At 32.9% G+C, this 26,553-nt stretch overlaps 1 protein-coding gene across 1 annotated transcript in view; it reads right to left on the bottom strand.

Moving 5' to 3' along the window:
- LOC127620275 (ras/Rap GTPase-activating protein SynGAP-like) overlaps positions 1–26,553 on the bottom strand; it is an 82,482-nt gene that overhangs the window by 4,723 nt on the left and 51,206 nt on the right. Inside the window, exons 7-14 of the mRNA XM_052093456.1 lie at positions 24,920–25,018; positions 12,380–12,619; positions 8,803–9,138; positions 5,780–5,924; positions 4,446–4,590; positions 4,093–4,329; positions 1,583–1,784; positions 1,219–1,400 (exon numbers count right to left, since the gene is read on the bottom strand). Of these exons, the coding sequence (XP_051949416.1) occupies positions 1,219–1,400; positions 1,583–1,784; positions 4,093–4,329; positions 4,446–4,590; positions 5,780–5,924; positions 8,803–9,138; positions 12,380–12,619; positions 24,920–25,018 (1,586 nt within the window). The remainder of the gene's footprint in view (positions 1–1,218; positions 1,401–1,582; positions 1,785–4,092; positions 4,330–4,445; positions 4,591–5,779; positions 5,925–8,802; positions 9,139–12,379; positions 12,620–24,919; positions 25,019–26,553) is intronic.

Genomic DNA, 26,553 nt, shown 5'->3' with positions numbered 1-26,553 from the left:
GTGTTTATTGTATTTAAGAGAGATAGACAGACAGACAGACAGATACATAGATAGATAGATAGATTAGACAGACAGACAGACAGGTAGATCAGACAGACAGACAGATAGAAGATAGATAGACAGACAGACAGGCAGACAGACAGACAGGAAGATCATATAGACAGGAAGACAGACAGGTAGATCAGATAGACAGACAGACAGATTGAAGATAGCTAGATAGACAGACAGGTAGATCAGATAGACAGACAGGCAGATAGATCAGACAGACATATGTATAGATATATAGAACAGACATACAGGTAGAACAGACAGACAGACAGATACATAGATAGATAGACAGACAGACAGACATGAAAGTAAGATAGATAGACATACAGACAGACAGATAGATAGATATAAAGACAGACAGACAGATAGATATACAGACAGACAGACAGACAGACAGATAGATAGATATACAGACAGACAGACAGACAGATAGAAGGACAGAAAGAGAGACAGATGGCTGGACAAACAGAAAGAAAGACAGACAGACAGATAGATAAATATACAGACAGACAGATAGATAGATAGACAGACAGACAGATAGATAGAAGGCCAGACAGACAGACAGACAGAAAGACAGACAGAAAGAGAGACAGATGGCTGGACAAACAGAAAGAGAGACAGTCAGACAGATAGATAGATAGACAGACAGACAGATAGATAGAAGGCCAGACAGACAGACAGACAGAAAGACAGACAGAAAGAGAGACAGATGGCTGGACAAACAGAAAGAGAGACAGTCAGACAGACAGATAGATAAATATACAGACAGACAGACAGATAGATAGATAGACAGACAGATAGATAGAAGGGCAGACAGACAGACAGAAAGAGAGACAGATGGCTGGACAAACAGAAAGAGAGACAGTCAGACAGACAGACAGATAAATATACAGACAGACAGACAGACAGATAGATAGAAGGACAGACATACAGACAGACAGACAGAAAGAAAGACAGATGGCTGGACAAACAGAAAGAGAGACAGTCAGACAAACAGATAGATATACAGACAGACAGACAGACAGATAGATAGATAGACAGACAGACAGAGAGACAGACAGACAGACAGACAGACAGATAGAAGGACAGAAATAAAGACAGATGGCTGGACAAACAGAGAGAGAGACAGTCAGACAGACAGGTTGATTGATTGACAGCTGTATTAATCACCTGTTGAGGTCTCTCATCATGAGGCTCTGGAAGTCGTTAGTGGCTAGGCGGGCGAATGCGGGTCGTGACAGGTGACGTTCGGGCGGCTGGTGACTCGCCTGACGGTGCAGCTGAGGGTTCCGCAACGCCACGCTGATGTCATTCAGTAACCGTGGCAACGGCCCCAGTTTCAATATGGCGTCCTGAAGAATCAGACGGAGACACGGCAAACCAGCATCAGTGTTTGATAACTGAGAGATCTTCTTGATATTCAACATAATAAACTGTTCAAAAACCATCATTACTATTGCAATTCAGTAACGCTGGTGGCACAGAAACAACACACTTTAAAGAAAAGACATTTTCAGATGTGTGATGTCATTACCTTACTGAGCTGGGCCATCACCTCCCAGAGTAAACTGTGCAGGATGGACAGCTCTCGGCCGAGGTCGATGTAACCCTCAAACGCCACGGCGTTACTCACACACTCCAGATTAGAGATTTCATACAGGAACTGCTGCATTGAGCCCCACTCCATCTCCAGAAACTCATTCATGAAGCCCAGATAATCCTCTTTACCACTGAACCTGCACACAACACACACAGCAGTGTGGGAGAGACAGACAGATAGAGAGAGACAGACAAGTCAAGAGACAGATTGATGGGCGACAGAGAAAAGACAGACAGGTGATGATGAACTGTAAACACAGACACATCGCATCAGACCATGAGACACCAAACTCTTCACAAGAAGTGCAATGAGAGCATGTCCCGAAACATCCTCATTACTCCCAAAATGTGTTATTAGATAAACAATTTTACACCAACCACATTTGCTCGTTTTTTAATCATTATTTTACATCCAAGAAGTTTTTAATTACTTTATGTCTAATGCTTGATTTAAGGATAAATGATATTTACATGCACATTCTTCCGCGACCCTGTACACAGGATAAGCGGTTGACGATGGATGGATGGATGGATGGATGCACATTCTTACACCAATTTTGTGTAATAAGTCATTCTGGGACTCTATGGGACACTATGGGACACTATGGAACTCTATGGGACTCTTTGAGACACTATGGGACTCTATGAGACACTATGGGACTCTATGGGACTCTTTGGGACACTATGGGACTCTATAGGACACTATGAGATTATATGGGACTCTATGGGACACTATGGGACTATATGGGACTCTATGGGACACTATGGGACTCTATGGGTCACTATAGGACACTATGGGACTCTTTGGGACACTATGGGACACTATGGGACTCTTTGGGACACTATGGGACTCTTTGGGACACTATGGGACTCTATAGGACACTATGAGATTATATGGGACTCTATGGGACACTATGGGACTATATGGGACTCTATGGGACTCTATGGGACACTATGGGACTCTATGGGTCACTATAGGACACTATGGGACTCTTTGGGACACTATGGGACTCTATAGGACACTATGAGATTATATGGGACTCTATGGGACACTATGGGACTATATGGGACTCTATGGGACACTATGGGACTGTAGTAGAGACTCCGCAAAAAATCCTCATTACTCCCAAATGTGTTATTAGATTAACAATTTTACACCAACCACATTTGCTCGTGTTTTAATCATTATTTTACATCCAAATAGTTTTTAATTACTTTATGTCTAATGCTTGATTTAAGGATAAATGATGCACATTCACCAATTTTGTGTAATAAGTCGCCAACATGTGTGGTCTTGTAAACGTAATAAACAGTGGTGTAAGGTCATAAACGCCGTAAGAATAAACCGATCAACAAATTTTTGCCCATTACCCCAATTTGGTGTTGCATGTAAACACTTTAACCGGCATTCTTATGGTGTTCTTAAGCACTGTGCACATGACTGTTTACGACATCAAAAGCAGAGAATACCTCAAATATTTCAAATCTAATGTAAACATGGTTTTCTTGCTTTGTCAGATTTTTCTATGGGATACTATGGGACTCTAAGGGACTCTTTGGGACACTATGGGACTCTATAGGACACTATGGGACTCTATGGGACTCTATGGGACACTATGGGACTCTATGGGATTCTATGGGACACTATGGAACTCTATGGGACACTATGGGACTCTATGGGACACTATGGGATACTATGGGAATCTATGAGATATTATGGGACTCTATGGGACACTATGGGATTCTATGGGACTCTATAGGACTCTATGGGACACTATGGGACTCTTTGGGAAACTATGGGACTCTATGGGAACCTATGGGACTCTGTGGGACACTATGGGACACTATGGAACTGTATGGGACACTATGGGACTCTGTGGGACACTATGGGACACTATGGAACTGTATGAGACACTATGGGACTCTATGGGACACTATGGGACTCTATGGGTCACTATGGGACAAAATGGGACACTATGGGACACTATGGGACTCTGTGGGACACTGTGGGACTCTATGGGACTCTGTGGGACACTATGGAACTGTATGAGACACTATGGGACTCTATGGGACACTATGGGACTCTATGGGTCACTATGGGACAAAATGGGACACTATGGGAGTCTATGAGACTCTATGGGACACTATGGGACACAATAGAACTCTATGGGATACTATGGGACTCTATGGGATACTATGGGACACTATGGGACTCTATGGGATACTATGGGACTCTATGGGACACTATAGGACACTATGGTACTCTATGGGACACTATGGGACTCTATGGGACACTATGGGACACTATGGGACATAATGGAACAGGTATGGATGCCTAAATGAAAATGGAAGTATGGAGTGAATAGAAGTATGATCAGACAATCAGAGCTGATGATTGGAGTGTGTGTGTTTGTGGATAAATGACGGTGGACTCTAGTGACTGACTTTGAGAAGCTGGCGAGGCTCTGCACCACCTTGGCGATGAGCGTGAGAGTTCGAGAGGTGCGCTCGGACGGATATTCCTGCGTCAGATTAAACAGAGATGGAGACATGATCGCTGGACACAGGAAGCGCAGGAAGAGAGACGAGCTGATGAGACGGTCCGCGATGTCCTCACGGCCACGCTCGGCACAACGCACACGCCACGACGCAAACACCTCCTTCAGTTCCCGTGGAAACACACTACACAATCAGACAGATAACAACTATTAACTCAATGATCTTCTCTCAGAGTTCATTATAATCATTATTATATAGATTATTATTCTATGCTCAATAAGGATGACAGAGGAACTGACCAATGAGAGTTGATGATCTTGCACAGCGCGAGTTCACAGCACATGCGCAGATTAGCCTGATGATCCGCCACCACAGATGGGGGCGTTCGCATGGGATCCACCTCACAGTTCTCCTCGGACTCGTACAGCGCGCGGATGAACTCCCCTGCACAGCGCCAACATCAGCACATTAATACAGATTACTGATTACTCAATGGAAAAACTAATCACATTACTAATTACTTGTTACTTTCTTAAGTCTTCTCAAAGAAGCTCTACGTCTGTAAAAATGTCTTTATTTGCTCCTAGTGCAACGACTACATAATGAAGAGAGAAAGTGTCTAATTCAGTTTTAATGTGACCTTCATATAACACACATATAACAAAAAGACAAAAAGACAAAATGAAAATGTTTTGATGAAAATAAACACCTGCGACATGAAAGAGCCTGAAGTTGAAGAAGCAGCTACTAATTCATGTTTTAAACGTACTTTACATATTACTAAAATAATATTACAATAATATTATGCGTTTTTATTATTTTTTAATATTACAAATATTTGTATTTATTAAATAACCATGTAGCAATGAGTCATTTTGCATTATCCAGAATGAAATTAAAAATAAATACAAATCATTTTAAATAATTAAAAAAAGTAATTTTGTAAATTCATTTTATTTAAAAGTTTATCATTTTAAAATATGAAATATATTTTAATAATTTTTAAATAATTTTTCATATAAATAATTATGAATAAATCATTATAATAAAGAAAAATTATAAATTAAATATATATATATATACAATAAAAAAATATTACAGAAAATTAAGAATGATTTACTAATAGAAGGTATTTTTTTTATCATTTTTAAAAGGTAATATTTGTATGTTTTAAACACATATCACATATGAATAAAATAATATTACTATAATATTATGATTTTTCATTTCATATTAAAAGCTATATATTCATTAAATTAACATGAGTACATTTTGTATAATCCAGTGAATTAAATAAAATAAAATGTAATTTAAAATTATTTTAAAAAGTTTTTGTTTTAATTAATTTTATTTAAAATAAATTATTAAAAAATATTAAATACATTTTAATCTTTTTTATACTATTATTCATATAAATAATAATGAAAAATAATGAAAAAACTATAATTAAAATGTCTACCAAATGAATAAATGTAAATATATAAAATAAAAATATAATGATAGAAAATGAATAATTCTTACAAATGATATTATAAAGTAATATTATTTTAGTACCGTGTAACACATTAATATAATTGTAAGATAGTCAGTAACTGCTCAGTAGATAATCTCTGTGACACGCAGCAGGACTCACCGATGGTGTCTTTGAGGTAACGGAGAGCGATGAGCTTCAGGAACTCTTCGATGGCTTTAGTGGCCAGTGTGTTCTCTCTGAAGATCAGATGCTCGCGCTCCATGAATCGATCCACCTCAGTCATGGCCATATCAGACAGGAAGTCCTGAAACACACAGTGGGATGAGGTCACACATCACATGACCGGTAGAGGTACAGTAGATACATGTGTTCAGAGCGGGCAGGACTGCTTTATGTTCTTTACACATGAGAGCAACAATGAAACACGCAGTGATGTGAAAATCAGCAATTTTACAACGACTGAAAGTGTCTCATCCAATCAGAATTTATAATAACAGATTCGATTCTTTTCTTTTGAACTCAAATGTTACATAATGTGAAGTCAGACTTATTCTTTTGTTATGTAAAACCTTATCTTTTAGTTACCTAAAATATATAGTTACAAATATTTTTATTTTCTAATAATCTTTAGATTTTATATATACGATATAGTTATTGTAATATTATTATAATTTTCTTTATTATAATTCATTTTCACTATTATTTATAAGAATTATAATATATAAAATATTCTTAAATAATATATTTTTAAATAAAAGTCATTAAAAAATAAATCATTAAAAATACATATTTTTTTATTCACTGGATTAGGCAAAATTACTCATTACATCATGGTTATTTAATAAATAAATAATTTTTTTAATTGAAAATGAAAAAGCATTACTTGCGTTATATTATGAATTGCATACTGAAACATATATGAACGTAACAACGTGTGAAATTGTGTTTGTGTAGCTACACTGTAACAATTACATGTTACATATAAATTCTGTATAATTTAACATTCATTCCACATTTTTCAATAAAAGTGTTAAATTCCCTAAAATTATATTTATTCACACCAAATTTACATTTTCAGCAAATATTGCTCATTGAAAAAAAATATTATTCATAAATAATATTGTGTTTATAATCTTATGACACAATATTTTACCCCTCACAGATGTGAACTGTAGGGGGCGCTCTAACACATTTTACCCCTCACAGATGTGAACTGTAGGGGGCGCTCTAACACATTTTACCCCTCACAGATGTGAACTGTAGGGGCGCTCTAACACATTATACCCCTCACAGATGTGAACTGTAGGGGCGCTCTAACACATTTTACCCCTCACAGATGTGAACTGTAGGGGCGCTCTAACACATTTACCCCTCACAGATGTGAACTGTAGGGGGCGCTCTAACACATTTTACCCCTCACAGATGTGAACTGTAGGGGGCTCTAACACATTTTACCCCTCACAGATGTGAACTGTAGGGGCGCTCTAACACATTATACCCCTCACAGATGTGAACTGTAGGGGGCTCTAACACATTTTACCCCTCACAGATGTGAACTGTAGGGGGCTCTAACACATTTTACCCCTCACAGATGTGAACTGTAGGGGCGCTCTAACACATTTTACCCCTCACAGATGTGAACTGTAGGGGGCTCTAACACATTATACCCCTCACAGATGTGAACTGTAGGGGCGCTCTAACACATTTTACCCCTCACAGATGTGAACTGTAGGGGGCTCTAACACATTATACCCCTCACAGATGTGAACTGTAGGGGGCTCTAACACATTATACCCCTCACAGATGTGAACTGTAGGGGGCTCTAACACATTATACCCCTCACAGACGTGAACTGTAGGGGGCTCTAACACATTATACCCCTCACAGATGTGAACTGTAGGGGGCTCTAACACATTATACCCCTCACAGATGTGAACTGTAGGGGGCTCTAACACATTTTACCCCTCACAGATGTGAACTGTAGGGGCGCTCTAACACATTTACCCCTCACAGATGTGAACTGTAGGGGGCTCTAACACATTATACCCCTCACAGATGTGAACTGTAGGGGGCGCTCTAACACATTTTACCCCTCACAGATGTGAACTGTAGGGGACGCTCTAACACATTTTACCCCTCACAGATGTGAACTGTAGGGGGCGCTCTAACACATTTACCCCTTACAGATGTGAACTGTAGGGGGCGCTCTAACACATTTACCCCTTACAGATGTGAACTGTGTGGCATATTTTATTCTGGACTTGTAAGATATAACACTGGATTATTCACACAAGATCACAGACGAGTAAACAGTGGCTCATTTTTTAGAAATTTCCCTAATCTAAAAGCAGATATACAGTGTTTAGCTATTTGGGGCTTACAGCAGCAGTGATCGAGCATAAAGAGACATATGTATTTAATGACTTCCAGAAATCAAATTTCACTTTGTGATTCTTTGGAAAATCTTTTAAACTGTGGAACTAGTGCAATTAAATAATCTATTCGTTCACATTCCTGAGTATGAGAGCTTTCATTTGATATATGACTTTTCCATATATGTGCTATGTGAAGGAATTGTGTTTTCATATAAATATTTCTACCACATTTCCTCTAGGGGGCGCTCAAGTTCAACACAAATGCAATGACTTATTTTGATATAATAAGTTACATAAATGCAAAACTGATGCGTGTTCTATAAAAACATGAGATTCTAATCTTTCAAATGATACCTCGTATGCCTGACTCATGTATACGGAGACATCAACGTTTTAAGCGAAAACCTTTTTCGCAATATAGCACCCCTATAAATAAAGAAATATAATTTATTTAATTTTCTAATTTAATGAGCAGTCAAAACATTTTATTTAACTTTATAGTTGAAACATGTTCTATTAAATGACATATTAAATATAATTTCAACTTACAGTATTCATGCACTATTTAAAATGACAATTTAAACATGTTATTTCAGTTTATGGTTAAAACACATATTTAATGTAGCATTATAAACAATGTTATTTCACTTCACGGTCTAAAACTGTTATTTCGGTTTATGGTGAACATTTGGCACCCTGTGTTGCCATGCATTTATTTTAAGTTTTTTTAATTTTACTATGCAGAATTGTTAATATGTTGATTAAATTTCATGCCTAAAGAAAGCTGATGTGACAGTAATGACTGACCTTGGCCTTCCCAGTGCTCTGTAGGATGTGTACCAGCGCACACGCCACTTCCTCTTTACTCTTCACGCTCAACAGCGGCTCCAGAACGCCACACAATGTGCGGTAATTATTGGTGACGTACTCCGCAAACTCCTTATACAGCTCCATCGGCAGGATATTCATCGTCTGATAGCGAGATTTGAGTCGCAGCGATGCGTTGATGATCTTCCCACTGCCGACTCCGCCCCCTTTTGCCAGAACACTGGGCTGGATGACGGGATACCACTGCTCCACAAACTGACGACCCGTTATACTGGAGATCGGGATACTAACCAGACCCAGATATGTGCTCTTCTCCTGTTACACACACACACACACACACACACACACCTGCTCACATTTCTGCAGCTTCAGTTCACTTGATGACTAAGTAGGGAACATTCAGGCCAGAGAAAGTTATAATCAGGGTCCAAAATTAACTTTCACACCTGCCACCTGCCAAAACTGAATTGGAAACATTTTACCAAACCATCATCATAATATATTTTGTTGGTACTTTTCAAATGTATGTATGTATGTATGTATATATACAGTGGCAAGAAAAAGTATGTGAACCCTTTGGAATTAGCTGGTTTTCTGGATTAATCGGTCATTAAATGTGATCTCATCTTCATCAAAGTCACAAGTATAGACAAACAAAATGTGCTTAAGCTAACAACACAAACAATTATAATATTGTGGATTCAAACTTCAGGCATGCAACAATGTTTTTGTTGGAAAGCAGTGACTTCATCCATGATGTCCTGCCATGAACACCATACCTGTTTGATGTTTTCTGTATAGTAGACTCATGAACAGAGATGTTAACCAGTTACAATGATTCCTTCAAGTCTTTATCTGTCACTCTAGGAATCTGTTTTACCTCATTGAGCATTCAGCGGTGTTCCCTTTGAGTCATCTTAGCTGGACGGCCACTTCTAGTGAGAGTACCTATAGTACTAAATCACCTCCATTTATAGACAGTTTGTCTAACTGTGGACAAATGAATATCTAAGGGCCACTTCTAGTGAGAGTACCTACAGTACTAAATCATCTCCATTTATAGACAGTTTGTCTCACTGTGGACAGATGAATATCTAACGGCCACTTCTAGTGAGAGTACCTATAGTACTAAATCACCTCCATTTATAGACAGTTTGTCTAACTGTGGACAGATGAATATCTAACGGCCACTTCTAGAGAGAGTACCTATAGTACTAAATCATCTCCATTTATAGACAGTTTGTCCAACTGTGGACGGATGAATATCTAACGGCCACTTCTAGTGAGAGTACCTATAGTACTAAATCACCTCCATTTATAGACAGTTTGTCTAACTGTGGACGGATGAATATCTAACGGCCACTTCTAGTGAGAGTACCTATAGTACTAAATCATCTCCATTTATAGACAGTTTGTCCAACTGTGGACGGATGAATATCTAACGGCCACTTCTAGAGAGAGTACCTATAGTACTAAATCATCTCCATTTATAGACAGTTTGTCCAACTGTGGACGGATGAATATCTAACGGCCACTTCTAGAGAGAGTACCTATAGTACTAAATCATCTCCATTTATAGACAGTTTGTCCAACTATGGACAGATGAATATCTAACGGCCACTTCTAGAGAGAGTACCTATAGTACTAAATCATCTCCATTTATAGACAGTTTGTCCAACTGTGGACAGATGAATATCTAACGGCCACTTCTAGAGTACCTATAGTACTAAATCATCTCCATTTATAGACAGTTTGTCCAACTATGGACAGATGAATATCTAACGGCCACTTCTAGAGAGAGTACTTATAGTACTAAATCATCTCCATTTATAGACAGTTTGTCCAACTATGGACAGATGAATATCTAACGGCCACTTCTAGAGAGAGTACTTATAGTACTAAATCATCTCCATTTATAGACAGTTTGTCTCACTGTGGACAGATGAATATCTAACGGCCACTTCTAGAGAGAGTACTTATAGTACTAAATCACCTCCATTTATAGACAGTTTGTCTAACTGTGGACAGATGAATATCTAACGGCCACTTCTAGAGAGAGTACCTATAGTACTAAATCATCTCCATTTATAGACAGTTTGTCTAACTGTGCACAGATGAATATCTAACGGCCACTTCTAGAGAGAGTACTTATAGTACTAAATCATCTCCATTTATAGACAGTTTGTCTCACTGTGGACAGATGAATATCTAACGGCCACTTCTAGAGAGAGTACCTATAGTACTAAATCATCTCCATTTATAGACAGTTTGTCCAACTGTGGACAGATGAATATCTAACGGCCACTTCTAGAGTACCTATAGTACTAAATCATCTCCATTTATAGACAGTTTGTCCAACTATGGACAGATGAATATCTAACGGCCACTTCTAGAGAGAGTACTTATAGTACTAAATCATCTCCATTTATAGACAGTTTGTCCAACTATGGACAGATGAATATCTAACGGCCACTTCTAGTGAGAGTACCTATAGTACTAAATCATCTCCATTTATAGACAGTTTGTCCAACTGTGGACAGATGAATATCTAACGGACACTTCTAGGGTACCTATAGTACTAAATCATCTCCATTTATAGACAGTTTGTCCAACTGTGGACAGATGAATATCTAAAATATATCTTGTCTTCCAGATAACTTTGTAAACCTTTAAAGCTTTATGCAAAGCAACAATAATTTTTTCGTAGGTTTTCTGAGATCTCTCGGTCCACGTCAGCAGATGCTTCTTGTGAAAAACAAACTCAAAATGTTTGAGTGCTTTTTATAAGTCAAATTATCTCTAACCGACACCTCCAATCTCGTTTCATTAATTGGATGCCAGGTTTGCCAACTCCTGACTCTAATTAGCCTTTGTTTGTCATCTTTAGCCTAGGAGTACACATACTTTTTCCACAGCACTGATAATGTTTAATGGGATGTGTTTGATAAAGACAATATTATAATTGTTTGTGTGTTGTTAGCTTAAGCACATTGTGTTTGTCTATACTTGTGACTTTGATGAAGATGAGATCACATTTAATGACCGATTAAACGGTAAATGGTCTGCACTTATATAGCACCTTTTTTAACCTTAGCGGTATTCAAAGTGCTTTACACTGTGTCCCATTCACCCATTCACCCACCAATGGTGGCAGAGCTGTATGTAAGGTGCTAGTCTGCCATTGGGAGCAACTTGGGGTTCAGTGTCTTGCTCAAGGGCACTTCGGCATGTGGAGTCATGTGCGATTAGTGGCCAACCCGCTCTACCACCTGAGTCACAGCCGCAATTAATGCAGAAAACCAGCTAATTCCTGGTTTTAGTTATAGTCTTGTCTCAGACTTTCAATATTAATCTATGAAAATCCATTATAAAAATATAAATTATTACATGTTTAAAACTATGTTCATGTAAACAAATAGTAAAATAAGCATAAAGCATTTCAATGTAGTTGCAGTGTAATTAACCTCCTGTTCAAGTGAATATCTTGATTAAATGTATGTACAGTGTCAAACATCGCTGTTGTTGAAGGTCATTATAATTATATCGTCACACTTACCTTTCGTCTCTTCTTGTCAGTTTCTTTGTACAGGTGTAATCTGAGACTGCGGATGGCGGGGAGGTTGTTAAACTCAAAATGTTCTCCCCAGAACACTGTGTCCGTTCGAGGTTTGCTGGTGGTTCGAGCGTACAGCATGTCGTCCAGACACAGCTCGCAGTAATAGCGCTTTTTAGTTGGAAGGTCTCGCGCTTCAATAATCCACATCTTAAGCACATTATCAACACGACGGCTGTTATCCTGCCAAACACAATAAAAGGCCATGCTTAATAACTGTCTTTAGACTATGAATAACAGGGCTGAAACAATTAGCTGACAATAAAAAAATTGTAATAGTTGTTTGTTTTAATGCAGATATATTTAATGCATTACATCTTTAATGCAGTTATATTTAATGTGTTACATCTTTAATGCAGTTATATTTAATGCATTACATCTTTAATACAGTTATATTTAATGTGTTCCATCTTTAATGCTGTTATATTTAATGATGTTATATTTAATGTGTTACATCTTTAATGCAGTTATATTTAATGCATTACATCTTTAATACAGTTATATTTAATGTGTTCCATCTTTAATGCTGTTATATTTAATGATGTTATATTTAATGCGTTACATCTTTAATGCAGTTATATTTAATGATGTTATATTTAATGTGTTACATCTTTAATGCAGTTATATTTAATGCATTACATCTTTAATGCAGTTATATTTAATGTGTTACATATTTAATACAGTTATATTTAATGCGTTACATCTTTAATGCAGATATATTTAATGTGTTCCATCTTTAATGCAGATATATTTAATGCGTTACATCTTTAATACAGTTATATTTAATGATGTTATATTTAATGTGTTACATATTTAATACAGTTATATTTAATGTGTTCCATCTTTAATGCAGATATATTTAATGCGTTACATCTTTAATACAGTTATATTTAATGATGTTATATTTAATGTGTTACATCTTTAATGCAGTTATATTTAATGCATTACATCTTTAATACAGTTATATTTAATGATGTTATATTTAATGCGTTAAATCTTTAATCCGGTTAGATGCATTAAATCTTTAATGCAGATATATTTAATGCATTACATCTTTAATGCGGTTAGATGCGTTAAATCTTTAATGCAGTTATATTTAATGCATTACATCTTTAATGCAGTTATATTTAATGCATTACATCTTTATTGCGGTTAGATGCGTTAAATCTTTAATACAGATATATTTAATGCATTACATCTTTAATGCGGTTAGATAATCTTTAATGCAGTTAGATGCGTTAAATCTTTAATGCAGTTATATTTAATGCATTACATCTTTATTGCGGTTAGATGCGTTAAATCTTTAATGCAGTTATATTTAATGCATTACATCTTTAATGCAGTTATATTTAATGCATTACATCTTTAATGCGGTTAGATGCGTTGAATCTTTAATGCAGATATATTTAATGCATTACATCTTTAATGCAGTTATATTTAATGCATTACATCTTTAATGCGGTTAGATGCGTTAAATCTTTAATGCAGATATATTTAATGCATTACATCTTTAATGCGGTTAGATGCGTTAAATCTTTAATGCAGATATATTTAATGCATTACATCTTTAATGCGGTTAGATGCGTTAAATCTTTAATGCAGTTATATTTAATGCGTTACATCTTTATTGCGGTTAGATGCGTTACATCATTAATGCAGATATATTTAATGCGATACATCTTTAATGCAGTTATATTTAATGCGTTACATCTTTAATGCAGTTATATTTAATGCTGTTATATTTAATGTGTTACATCTTTAATGCAGTTATTAATGCGTTACATCTTTAATGCAGTTATATTTCAGTTATATTTAATGTGTTCCATCTTTAATGCAGTTATATTTAATGTGTTCCATATTTAATGCGTTACATCTTTAATGCAGTTATATTTAATGCGTTACATCTTTAATGCGGTTATATTTAATGTGTTCCATCTTTAATGCAGTTATATTTAATGTGTTCCATATTTAATGCGTTACATCTTTAATGCAGTTATATTTAATGCAGTTATATTTAATGTGTTCCATATTTAATGCTGTTATATTTAATGTGTTACATCTTTAATGCAGTTATATTTTAAGTGTTCCATCTTTAATGCAGTTATATTTAATGTGTTCCATCTTTAATGCAGTTATATTTAATGCGTTCCATATTTAATGCGTTACATCTTTAATGCAGTTATATTTAATGCAGTTATATTTAATGTGTTCCATCTTTAATGCAGTTATATTTAATGTGTTCCATCTTTAATGCAGTTATATTTAATGCGTTACATCTTTAATGCAGTTATATTTAATGCAGTTATATTTAATGCGTTCCATCTTTAATGCAGTTATATTTAATGTGTTCCATCTTTAATGCAGTTATATTTAATGCGTTACATCTTTAATGCAGTTATATTTAATGTGTTCCATATTTAACGCTGTTATATTTAAGGTGTTACATCTTTAATGCAGTTATATTTAATGCGTTACATCTTTAATGCAGTTATATTTAATGCGTTACAGCTTTAATGCGGTTATATTTAATGTGTTCCATATTTAATGCGTTACATCTTTAATGCAGTTATATTTAATGCAGTTATATGTTATGCGTTACATCTCTAATGCAGTTATATTTAATGCGTTACAGCTTTAATGCAGTTATATTTAATGTGTTCCATCTTTAATGCAGATATATTTAATGCGTTACAGCTTTAATGCTGTTATATTTAATGCGTTACATCTTTATTGCTGTTATATTTAATGCGTTACATCTTTAATGCTGTTATATTTAATGTGTTCCATCTTTAACGCAGTTATATTTAATGCGTTACATCTTTAATGCAGTTATATTTAATGCTGTTATATTTAATGCGTTACATCTTTATTGCTGTTATATTTAATGCTGTTATATTTAATGCGTTACATCTTTATTGCTGTTATATTTAATGCGTTACATCTTTAATGCAGTTATATTTAATGTGTTCCATCTTTAATGCAGTTATATTTAATGCGTTACATCTTTAATGCAGTTATATTTAATGCTGTTATATTTAATGCGTTACATCTTTATTGCTGTTATATTTAATGCTGTTATATTTAATGCGTTACATCTTTAATGCTGTTATATTTAATGCGTTACATCTTTAATGCGGTTATATTTAATGCTGTTATATTTAATGCGTTACATCTTTATTGCAGTTATATTTAATGTGTTCCATCTTTAATGCAGTTATATTTAATGTGTTCCATCTTTAATGCAGTTATATTTAATGCGTTACATCTTTAATGCAGTTATATTTAATGCGTTACATCTTTAATGCAGTTATATTTAATGTGTTACATCTTTAATGCTGTTATATTTAATGTGTTACATCTTTAATGCTGTTATATTTAATGCGTTCCATCTTTAATGCTGTTATATTTAATGTGTTCCATCTTTAATGCAGTTATATTTAATGTGTTACATCTTTAATGCTGTTATATTTAATGTGTTCCATCTTTAATGCAGTTATAATTAATGCGTTACATCTTTATTGCAGTTATATTTAATGCGTTACATCTTTAATGCTGTTATATTTAATGTGTTCCATCTTTAATGCAGTTATATTTAATGTATTACATCTTTATTGCAGTTATATTTAATGCGTTACATCTTTATTGCTGTTATATTTAATGCTGTTATATTTAATGCGTTACATCTTTAATGCAGATATATTTAATGCGTTACATCTTTAATGCAGTTATATTTAATGCGTTACATCTTTAATGCAGTTATATTTAATGCTGTTATATTTAATGCGTTACATCTTTAATGCAGTTTATTTAATGCAGTTATATTTAATGTGTTCCATCTTTAATGCAGTTATATTTAATGTGTTCCATATTTAATGCGTTACATCTTTAATGCAGTTATATTTAATGCTGTTATATTTAATGCGTTACATCTTTAATGCAGTTATATTTAATGTGTTCCATATTTAATGCTGTTATATTTAATGTGTTACATCTTTAATGCGTTACATCTTTATTGCTGTTATATTTAATGCTGTTATATTTAATGCGTTACATCTTTATTGCTGTTATATTTAATGCGTTACATCTTTAATGCAGTTATATTTTATGTGTTCCATCTTTAATGCAGTTATATTTAATGTGTTACATCTTTAATGCAGTTATATTTAATGCGTTCCATATTTAATGCGTTACATCTTTAATGCAGTTATATTTAATGCGTTCCATCTTTAATGCGTTACATCTTTAATGCAGTTATATTTAATGTGTTCCATATTTAATGCATTACATCTTTAATGCAGTTATATTTAATGCTGTTATATTTAATGCGTTACATCTTTAATGCAGTTATATTTAATGTGTTACATCTTTAATGCGTTACATCTTTATTGCTGTTATATTTAATGCTGTTATATTTAATGCGTTACATCTTTATTGCTGTTATATTTAATGCGTTACATCTTTAATGCAGTTATATTTTATGTGTTCCATCTTTAATGCAGTTATATTTAATGTGTTACATCTTTAATGCAGTTATATTTAATGCGTTCCATATTTAATGCGTTACATTTTTAATGCAGTTATATTTAATGCGTTCCATCTTTAATGCAGTTATATTTAATGTGTTCCATCTTTAATGCAGTTATATTTAATGTGTTACATCTTTAATGCAGTTATATTTAATGCAGTTATATTTAATGCGTTCCATCTTTAATGCAGTTATATTTAATGTGTTCCATCTTTAATGCAGTTATATTTAATGCGTTACATCTTTAATGCAGTTATATTTAATGTGTTCCATATTTAATGCTGTTATATTTAAGGTGTTACATCTTTAATGCTGTTATATTTAATGCGTTTCATCTTTAATGCAGTTATATTTAATGAATACAGCTTTAATGCGGTTATATTTAATGTGTTCCATATTTAATGCGTTACATCTTTAATGCAGTTATATTTAATGCAGTTATATTTTATGTGTTACATCTTTAATGCAGTTATATTTAATGCGTTACAGCTTTAATGCAGTTATATTTAATGTGTTCCATCTTTAATGCTGTTATATTTAATGCGTTACATCTTTAATGCAAATATATTTAATGCGTTACATCTTTAATGCAGTTAGATGCGTTACATCTTTAATGCAGTTATATTTAATGCAGTTATATTTTATGCGTTACATCTTTAATGCAGTTATATTTAATGTGTTCCATCTTTAATGCTGTTATATTTAATGCGTTACATCTTTAATGCAGATATATTTAATGCGTTACATCTTTAATGCAGTTAGATGCGTTACATCTTTAATGCAGTTATATTTAATGCAGTTATATTTTATGCATTACATCTTTAATGCAGTTATATTTAATGCGTTACAGCTTTAATGCGGTTATATTTAATGTGTTCCATATTTAATGCGTTACATCTTTAATGCAGTTATATTTACTGCAGTTATATGTTATGCGTTACATCTTTAATGCAGTTATATTTAATGCGTTACAGCTTTAATGCAGTTATATTTAATGTGTTCCATCTTTAATGCAGATATATTTAATGTGTTACATCTTTAATGCAGTTAGATGCGTTAAATCTTTAATGCAGTTATGTTTAATGCGTTACAGCTTTAATGCAGTTATATTTAATGCGTTACATCTTTAATGCAGTTAGATGCGTTAAATCTTTAATGCAGATATATTTAATGCGTTACAGCTTTAATGCTGTTATATTTAATGCGTTACATCTTTATTGCTGTTATATTTAATGCGTTACATCTTTAATGCTGTTATATTTAATGTGTTCCATCTTTAATGCAGTTATATTTAATGCGTTACATCTTTAATGCAGTTATATTTAATGCTGTTATATTTAATGCGTTACATCTTTATTGCTGTTATATTTAATGCTGTTATATTTAATGCTGTTATATTTAATGCGTTACATCTTTAATGCAGATATATTTAATGCGTTACATCTTTAATGCAGTTAGATGCGTTAAATCTTTAATGCAGATATATTTAATGCGTTACAGCTTTAATGCTGTTATATTTAATGCGTTACATCTTTATTGCTGTTATATTTAATGCGTTACATCTTTAATGCTGTTATATTTAATGTGTTCCATCTTTAATGCAGTTATATTTAATGCGTTACATCTTTAATGCAGTTATATTTAATGCTGTTATATTTAATGCGTTACATCTTTATTGCTGTTATATTTAATGCTGTTATATTTAATGCATTACATCTTTATTGCTGTTATATTTAATGCGTTACATCTTTAATGCAGTTATATTTAATGTGTTCCATCTTTAATGCAGTTATATTTAATGCTGTTATATTTAATGCGTTACATCTTTATTGCTGTTATATTTAATGCTGTTATATTTAATGCGTTACATCTTTATTGCTGTTATATTTAATGCTGTTATATTTAATGCGTTACATCTTTAATGCTGTTATATTTAATGCGTTACATCTTTAATGCGGTTATATTTAATGCTGTTATATTTAATGCGTTACATCTTTAATGCTGTTATATTTAATGTGTTCCATCTTTAATGCAGTTATATTTAATGTGTTACATCTTTATTGCTGTTATATTTAATGTGTTACATATTTAATGCTGTTATATTTAATGTGTTACATCTTTAATGCTGTTATATTTAATGTGTTCCATCTTTAATGCAGTTATATTTAATGTGTTACATCTTTAATGCAGTTATATTTAATGTGTTCCATCTTTAATGCAGTTATATTTAATGTGTTACATCTTTAATGCAGTTATATTTAATGCAGTTATATTTAATGCGTTCCATCTTTAATGCAGTTATATTTAATGTGTTCCATCTTTAATGCAGTTATATTTAATGCGTTACATTTTTAATGCAGTTATATTTAATGTGTTCCATCTTTAATGCAGTTATATTTAATGTGTTCCATCTTTAATGCAGTTATATTTAATGTGTTACATCTTTAATGCAGTTATATTTAATGCAGTTATATTTAATGCGTTCCATCTTTAATGCAGTTATATTTAATGTGTTCCATCTTTAATGCAGTTATATTTAATGCGTTACATCTTTAATGCAGTTATATTTAATGTGTTCCATATTTAATGCTGTTATATTTAAGGTGTTACATGTTTAATGCTGTTATATTTAATGCGTTACATCTTTAATGCAGTTATATTTAATGAATACAGCTTTAATGCGGTTATATTTAATGTGTTCCATATTTAATGCGTTACATCTTTAATGCAGTTATATTTAATGCAGTTATATTTTATGTTTTACATCTTTAATGCAGTTATATTTAATGCGTTACAGCTTTAATGCAGTTATATTTAATGTGTTCCATCTTTAATGCTGTTATATTTAATGCGTTACATCTTTAATGCAAATATATTTAATGCGTTACATCTTTAATGCAGTTAGATGCGTTACATCTTTAATGCAGTTATATTTAATGCAGTTATATTTTATGCGTTACATCTTTAATGCAGTTATATTTAATGTGTTCCATCTTTAATGCTGTTATATTTAATGCGTTACATCTTTAATGCAGATATATTTAATGCGTTACATCTTTAATGCAGTTAGATGCGTTACATCTTTAATGCAGTTATATTTAATGCAGTTATATTTTATGCATTACATCTTTAATGCAGTTATATTTAATGCGTTACAGCTTTAATGCGGTTATATTTAATGTGTTCCATATTTAATGCGTTACATCTTTAATGCAGTTATATTTACTGCAGTTATATGTTATGCGTTACATCTTTAATGCAGTTATATTTAATGCGTTACAGCTTTAATGCAGTTATATTTAATGTGTTCCATCTTTAATGCAGATATATTTAATGTGTTACATCTTTAATGCAGTTAGATGCGTTAAATCTTTAATGCAGTTATGTTTAATGCGTTACAGCTTTAATGCAGTTATATTTAATGCGTTACATCTTTAATGCAGTTAGATGCGTTAAATCTTTAATGCAGATATATTTAATGCGTTACAGCTTTAATGCTGTTATATTTAATGCGTTACATCTTTATTGCTGTTATATTTAATGCGTTACATCTTTAATGCTGTTATATTTAATGTGTTCCATCTTTAATGCAGTTATATTTAATGCGTTACATCCTTAATGCAGTTATATTTAATGCTGTTATATTTAATGCGTTACATCTTTATTGCTGTTATATTTAATGCTGTTATATTTAATGCTGTTATATTTAATGCGTTACATCTTTAATGCAGATATATTTAATGCGTTACATCTTTAATGCAGTTAGATGCGTTAAATCTTTAATGCAGATATATTTAATGCGTTACAGCTTTAATGCTGTTATATTTCATGCGTTACATCTTTATTGCTGTTATATTTAATGCGTTACATCTTTAATGCTGTTATATTTAATGTGTTCCATCTTTAATGCAGTTATATTTAATGCGTTACATCTTTAATGCAGTTATATTTAATGCTGTTATATTTAATGCGTTACATCTTTATTGCTGTTATATTTAATGCTGTTATATTTAATGCATTACATCTTTATTGCTGTTATATTTAATGCGTTACATCTTTAATGCAGTTATATTTAATGTGTTCCATCTTTAATGCAGTTATATTTAATGCGTTACATCTTTAATGCAGTTATATTTAATGCTGTTATATTTAATGCGTTACATCTTTATTGCTGTTATATTTAATGCTGTTATATTTAATGCGTTACATCTTTAATGCTGTTATATTTAATGCGTTACATCTTTAATGCGGTTATATTTAATGCTGTTATATTTAATGCGTTACATCTTTAATGCTGTTATATTTAATGTGTTCCATCTTTAATGCAGTTATATTTAATGTGTTACATCTTTATTGCAGTTATATTTAATGTGTTACATATTTAATGCTGTTATATTTAATGTGTTACATCTTTAATGCTGTTATATTTAATGTGTTCCATCTTTAATGCAGTTATATTTAATGTGTTACATCTTTAATGCTGTTATATTTAATGTGTTACATCTTTAATGCTGTTATATTTAATGTGTTACATCTTTATTGCTGTTATATTTAATGTGTTACATATTTAATGCTGTTATATTTAATGTGTTACATCTTTAATGCTGTTATATTTAATGTGTTACATCTTTAATGCTGTTATATTTAATGTGTTCCATCTTTAATGCAGTTATATTTAATGTGTTCCATCTTTAATGCAGTTATATTTAATGTGTTACATCTTTAATGCTGTTATATTTAATGTGTTACATCTTTAATGCAGTTATATTTAATGTGTTACATCTTTAATGCTGTTATATTTAATGTGTTACATCTTTAATGCTGTTATATTTAATGTGTTCCATCTTTAATGCAGTTATATTTAATGTGTTACATCTTTAATGCAGTTATATTTAATGCGTTACATCTTTAATGCAGTTATATTTAATGTGTTACATCTTTAATGCTGTTATATTTAATGCGTTCCATCTTTAATGCTGTTATATTTAATGTGTTCCATCTTTAATGCAGTTATATTTAATGCGTTACATCTTTAATGCTGTTATATTTAATGTGTTCCATCTTTAATGCAGTTATATTTAATGTATTACATCTTTAATGCAGTTATATTTAATGTGTTACATCTATAATGCAGTTATATTTAATGCGTTACATCTTTATTGCAGTTATATTTAATGCGTTACATCTTTAATGCTGTTATATTTAATGTGTTCCATCTTTAATGCAGTTATATTTAATGTATTACATCTTTATTGCAGTTATATTTAATGCGTTACATCTTTATTGCTGTTATATTTAATGCTGTTATATTTAATGCGTTACATCTTTAATGCAGTTATATTTAATGCGTTACATCTTTAATGCAGTTATATTTAATGCTGTTATATTTAATGCGTTACATCTTTAATGCAGTTTATTTAATGCAGTTATATTTAATGTGTTCCATCTTTAATGCAGTTATATTTAATGTGTTCCATATTTAATGCGTTACATCTTTAATGCAGTTATATTTAATGCTGTTATATTTAATGCGTTACATCTTTAATGCAGTTATATTTAATGTGTTCCATATTTAATGCTGTTATATTTAATGTGTTACATCTTTAATGCAGTTATATTTTATGTGTTCCATCTTTAATGCAGTTATATTTAATGTGTTACATCTTTAATGCAGTTATATTTAATGTGTTCCATCTTTAATGCAGTTATATTTAATGCGTTCCATATTTAATGCGTTACATCTTTAATGCAGTTATATTTAATGCGTTCCATCTTTAATGCAGTTATATTTAATGTGTTCCATCTTTAATGCAGTTATATTTAATGCGTTACATCTTTAATGCAGTTATATTTAATGCAGTTATATTTAATGCGTTCCATCTTTAATGCAGTTATATTTAATGTGTTCCATCTTTAATGCAGTTATATTTAATGCGTTACATCTTTAATGCAGTTATATTTAATGTGTTCCATATTTAATGCTGTTATATTTAAGGTGTTACATCTTTAATGCTGTTATATTTAATGCGTTACATCTTTAATGCAGTTATATTTAATGAATACAGCTTTAATGCTGTTATATTTAATGTGTTCCATATTTAATGCGTTACATCTTTAATGCAGTTATATTTAATGCAGTTATATTTTATGCGTTACATCTTTAATGCAGTTATATTTAATGCGTTACAGCTTTAATGCAGTTATATTTAATGTGTTCCATCTTTAATGCTGTTATATTTAATGCGTTACATCTTTAATGCAGTTATATTTAATGTGTTCCATATTTAATGCTGTTATATTTAAGGTGTTACATCTTTAATGCTGTTATATTTAATGCGTTACATCTTTAATGCAGTTATATTTAATGAATACAGCTTTAATGCTGTTATATTTAATGTGTTCCATATTTAATGCGTTACATCTTTAATGCAGTTATATTTAATGCAGTTATATTTTATGCGTTACATCTTTAATGCAGTTATATTTAATGTGTTCCATCTTTAATGCTGTTATATTTAATGCGTTACATCTTTAATGCAGATATATTTAATGCGTTACATCTTTAATGCAGTTAGATGCGTTACATCTTTAATGCAGTTATATTTAATGCTGTTATATTTTATGCATTACATCTTTAATGCAGATATATTTAATGCGTTACATCTTTAATGCAGTTAGATGCGTTACATCTTTAATGCAGTTATATTTAATGCGTTACAGCTTTAATGCAGTTATATTTAATGTGTTCCATCTTTAATGCTGTTATATTTAATGCGTTACATCTTTAATGCTGTTATATTTAATGCGTTACATCTTTAATGCTGTTATATTTAATGTGTTACATCTTTAATGCAGTTATATTTAATGCTGTTATATTTAATGCGTTACATCTTTATTGCAGTTATATTTAATGCATTACATCTTTATTGCAGTTATATTTAATGCGTTACATCTTTAATGCAGATATATTTAATGCGTTACATCTTTAATGCAGTTAGATGCGTTAAATCTTTAATGCAGATATATTTAATGCGTTACAGCTTTAATGCTGTTATATTTAATGTGTTCCATCTTTAATGCAGTTATATTTAATGCGTTACAGCTTTAATGCAGTTATATTTAATGTGTTCCATCTTTAATGCAGATATATTTAATGCGTTACATCTTTAATGCAGTTAGATGCGTTAAATCTTTAATGCAGATATATTTAATGCGTTACAGCTTTAATGCTGTTATATTTAATGTGTTACATCTTTAATGCTGTTATATTTAATGCGTTACATCTTTAATGCAGATATATTTAATGCGTTACATCTTTAATGCAGTTATATTTAATGCTGTTATATTTAATGCGTTACATCTTTAATGCAGATATATTTAATGCGTTACATCTTTAATGCAGTTATATTTAATGCTGTTATATTTAATGCGTTACATCTTTAATGCAGTTATATTTAATGCTGTTATATTTAATGTGTTACATCTTTAATGCAGTTATATTTAATGTGTTACATCTTTATTGCGGTTAGATGCGTTAAATCTTTAATGCAGTTATATTTAATGCATTACGAGACGTTGTGTCCTCCCAGCCACGTCGCTGAACCGAGCCACTGTTGCAGCCGAACCTCATTGTTGGATCCTAAGACGCATTTCCCTCCCTTTATACCCGTATGTCCGGGGGCGGGACATGCAAATTCTGTCTGCCAATTTCTCATTGGCCTTTTCTCATAGATCAGAGATGCAAAAGGCTCTCAAGAGACCCCTAGTGTCGCTTCTTCAACACAACGTCTAGTTCCCTCCATCAGGGAACGGAGGTTACATTTTGTTGATTTTAAGATAATTTAAAAGGTAAACAAGTCAAAAACACTTGATAACAAGAGGAGTTTTTGCAGTGAATTTCTTTACTGAATCCAACTTAATTTTCTAATTGAGTGAATGTCATGTCAGGTCTCTCATACCTTGTTCGGCTTCACGGCCCGCTGCAGATTCTCCATCCATTTGTCTCTCTCTGCTGCAGAACGACATGAAAAGCACTTCGTGCCTGATACTGTCGTCACCTAAAGGTCACAGATTCGGCATTCAGGGTTAAAACTTACACAACACGTGAATTATATAATAAATAACATTTAATAATTTTAAAGGAATATTCAATCATCTGAAACATGCTGTCAATTTACCACAGAAAATAACTTCACTGCATCTCTCAGTTTGTAAAAACGAACAAGAATCGTGTTTATAACAGTCAGGTCTCCTTGGCAACCAAATTGTCCCAGTTGCTAGGGAGGGTAGAGTCACATAGGGTAACCAAATTGTCCCGGTTGCTAGGGAGGGTAGAGTCACATGGGGTAACCTCCTCGTGGTCACTATAATGTGGTTCTCGCTCTCGATGGGGCGTGTGGTGAGTTGTGCGTGGATGCCGCGGAGAATAGCGTGAAGCCTCATTACTACGTCTCCACGGTAACACACTCAACAATTCACGTGATAAGATGCGCAGATTGACGTTCTCAGACGCGGAGGCAACTGAGATTCATCCTCCGCCACCCGGATTGAGGCGAGTCACTACGCCACCATGAGGACTTCGAGCACATTGGGAATTGGGCGTTCCGAATTGGGAGAAAATCCCCCCAAAAAAGAATCGTGTTTATAGTAGTGCACTTACAAGGAAGTCTATAGGGCAAGTTTGCAACAAACCTTAAAAAAACACACTTTTATAGTTTTAAAACTATATTCAGTACTTAAACTCCCGTCATGACCATGCAAAGTAGAGGACGTCTAATGGTGGGTTTTGCCAATACCGGTAACTAAGGTGGTGGACGATGGTTGTTAAAATCTATTAAAATAATTCATAGAATGTAAAAACATTGCCTTAATCTTCTGTTACTATGGCTACAAATGTCCAAAATGAATAAAATCCCAGATGCAGTTCATTGTTCAACCAAAATCATAATAATAACCAGTAAAAATAAACATTTTAGAAGCCTCCAGCATCGGCCAATGAGAAGAACATAGGGGAAACTCGTAATCGTAACTATTGACACTATTGACATTAATGCGGCTTTAGTCGGTTTATCTGCAATCAGCACCAGATTACATAATAAATTAAAAAACTAAATTAAAAATCGACAATTAGGGTCTGTGTACCTCAGCGAGTATTGCCGCTGACTATCACACCTGAAGTCGCGAGTTTGAATCCAGGGCATGCTGAGTGACTCCAGTCAGGTCTCCTAAGCAACCAAATTGGCCCGGTTGCTAGGGAGGGTAGAGTCACATGGGGTAACCTCCTCGTGGTGGTGATTAGTGGTTCTCTCAATGGGGTGTGTGGTGAGTTGTGTGTGGATCGTGGAGAGTAGCATGAGTCTCCACATGCTGTGAGTCTCCGCGGTGTCATGCACAACGAGTCACGTGATCAGATGCGCGGATTGACGGTCTCAGAAGCGGAGGCAACTGAGACTCGTCCTCCAACACCAGGATTGAGGCGAGTAACTGCGCCACCACGAGGACCTACTAAGTACTGGGAATTGGGCGTTCCAAATTGGGAGAAAAAGGGGATAAATAAAACAATTATTGGCAATTATCGGCATCGATTTTTGCC

The sequence above is a fragment of the Xyrauchen texanus genome, chromosome 26 (assembly GCF_025860055.1).
Source record: "Xyrauchen texanus isolate HMW12.3.18 chromosome 26, RBS_HiC_50CHRs, whole genome shotgun sequence".
NCBI classification, from domain to species: Eukaryota; Metazoa; Chordata; class Actinopteri; order Cypriniformes; family Catostomidae; genus Xyrauchen; species Xyrauchen texanus.
Note: the sequence above shows the minus strand (reverse complement) of the source record. Positions and strands in the feature narration are given on the sequence as shown.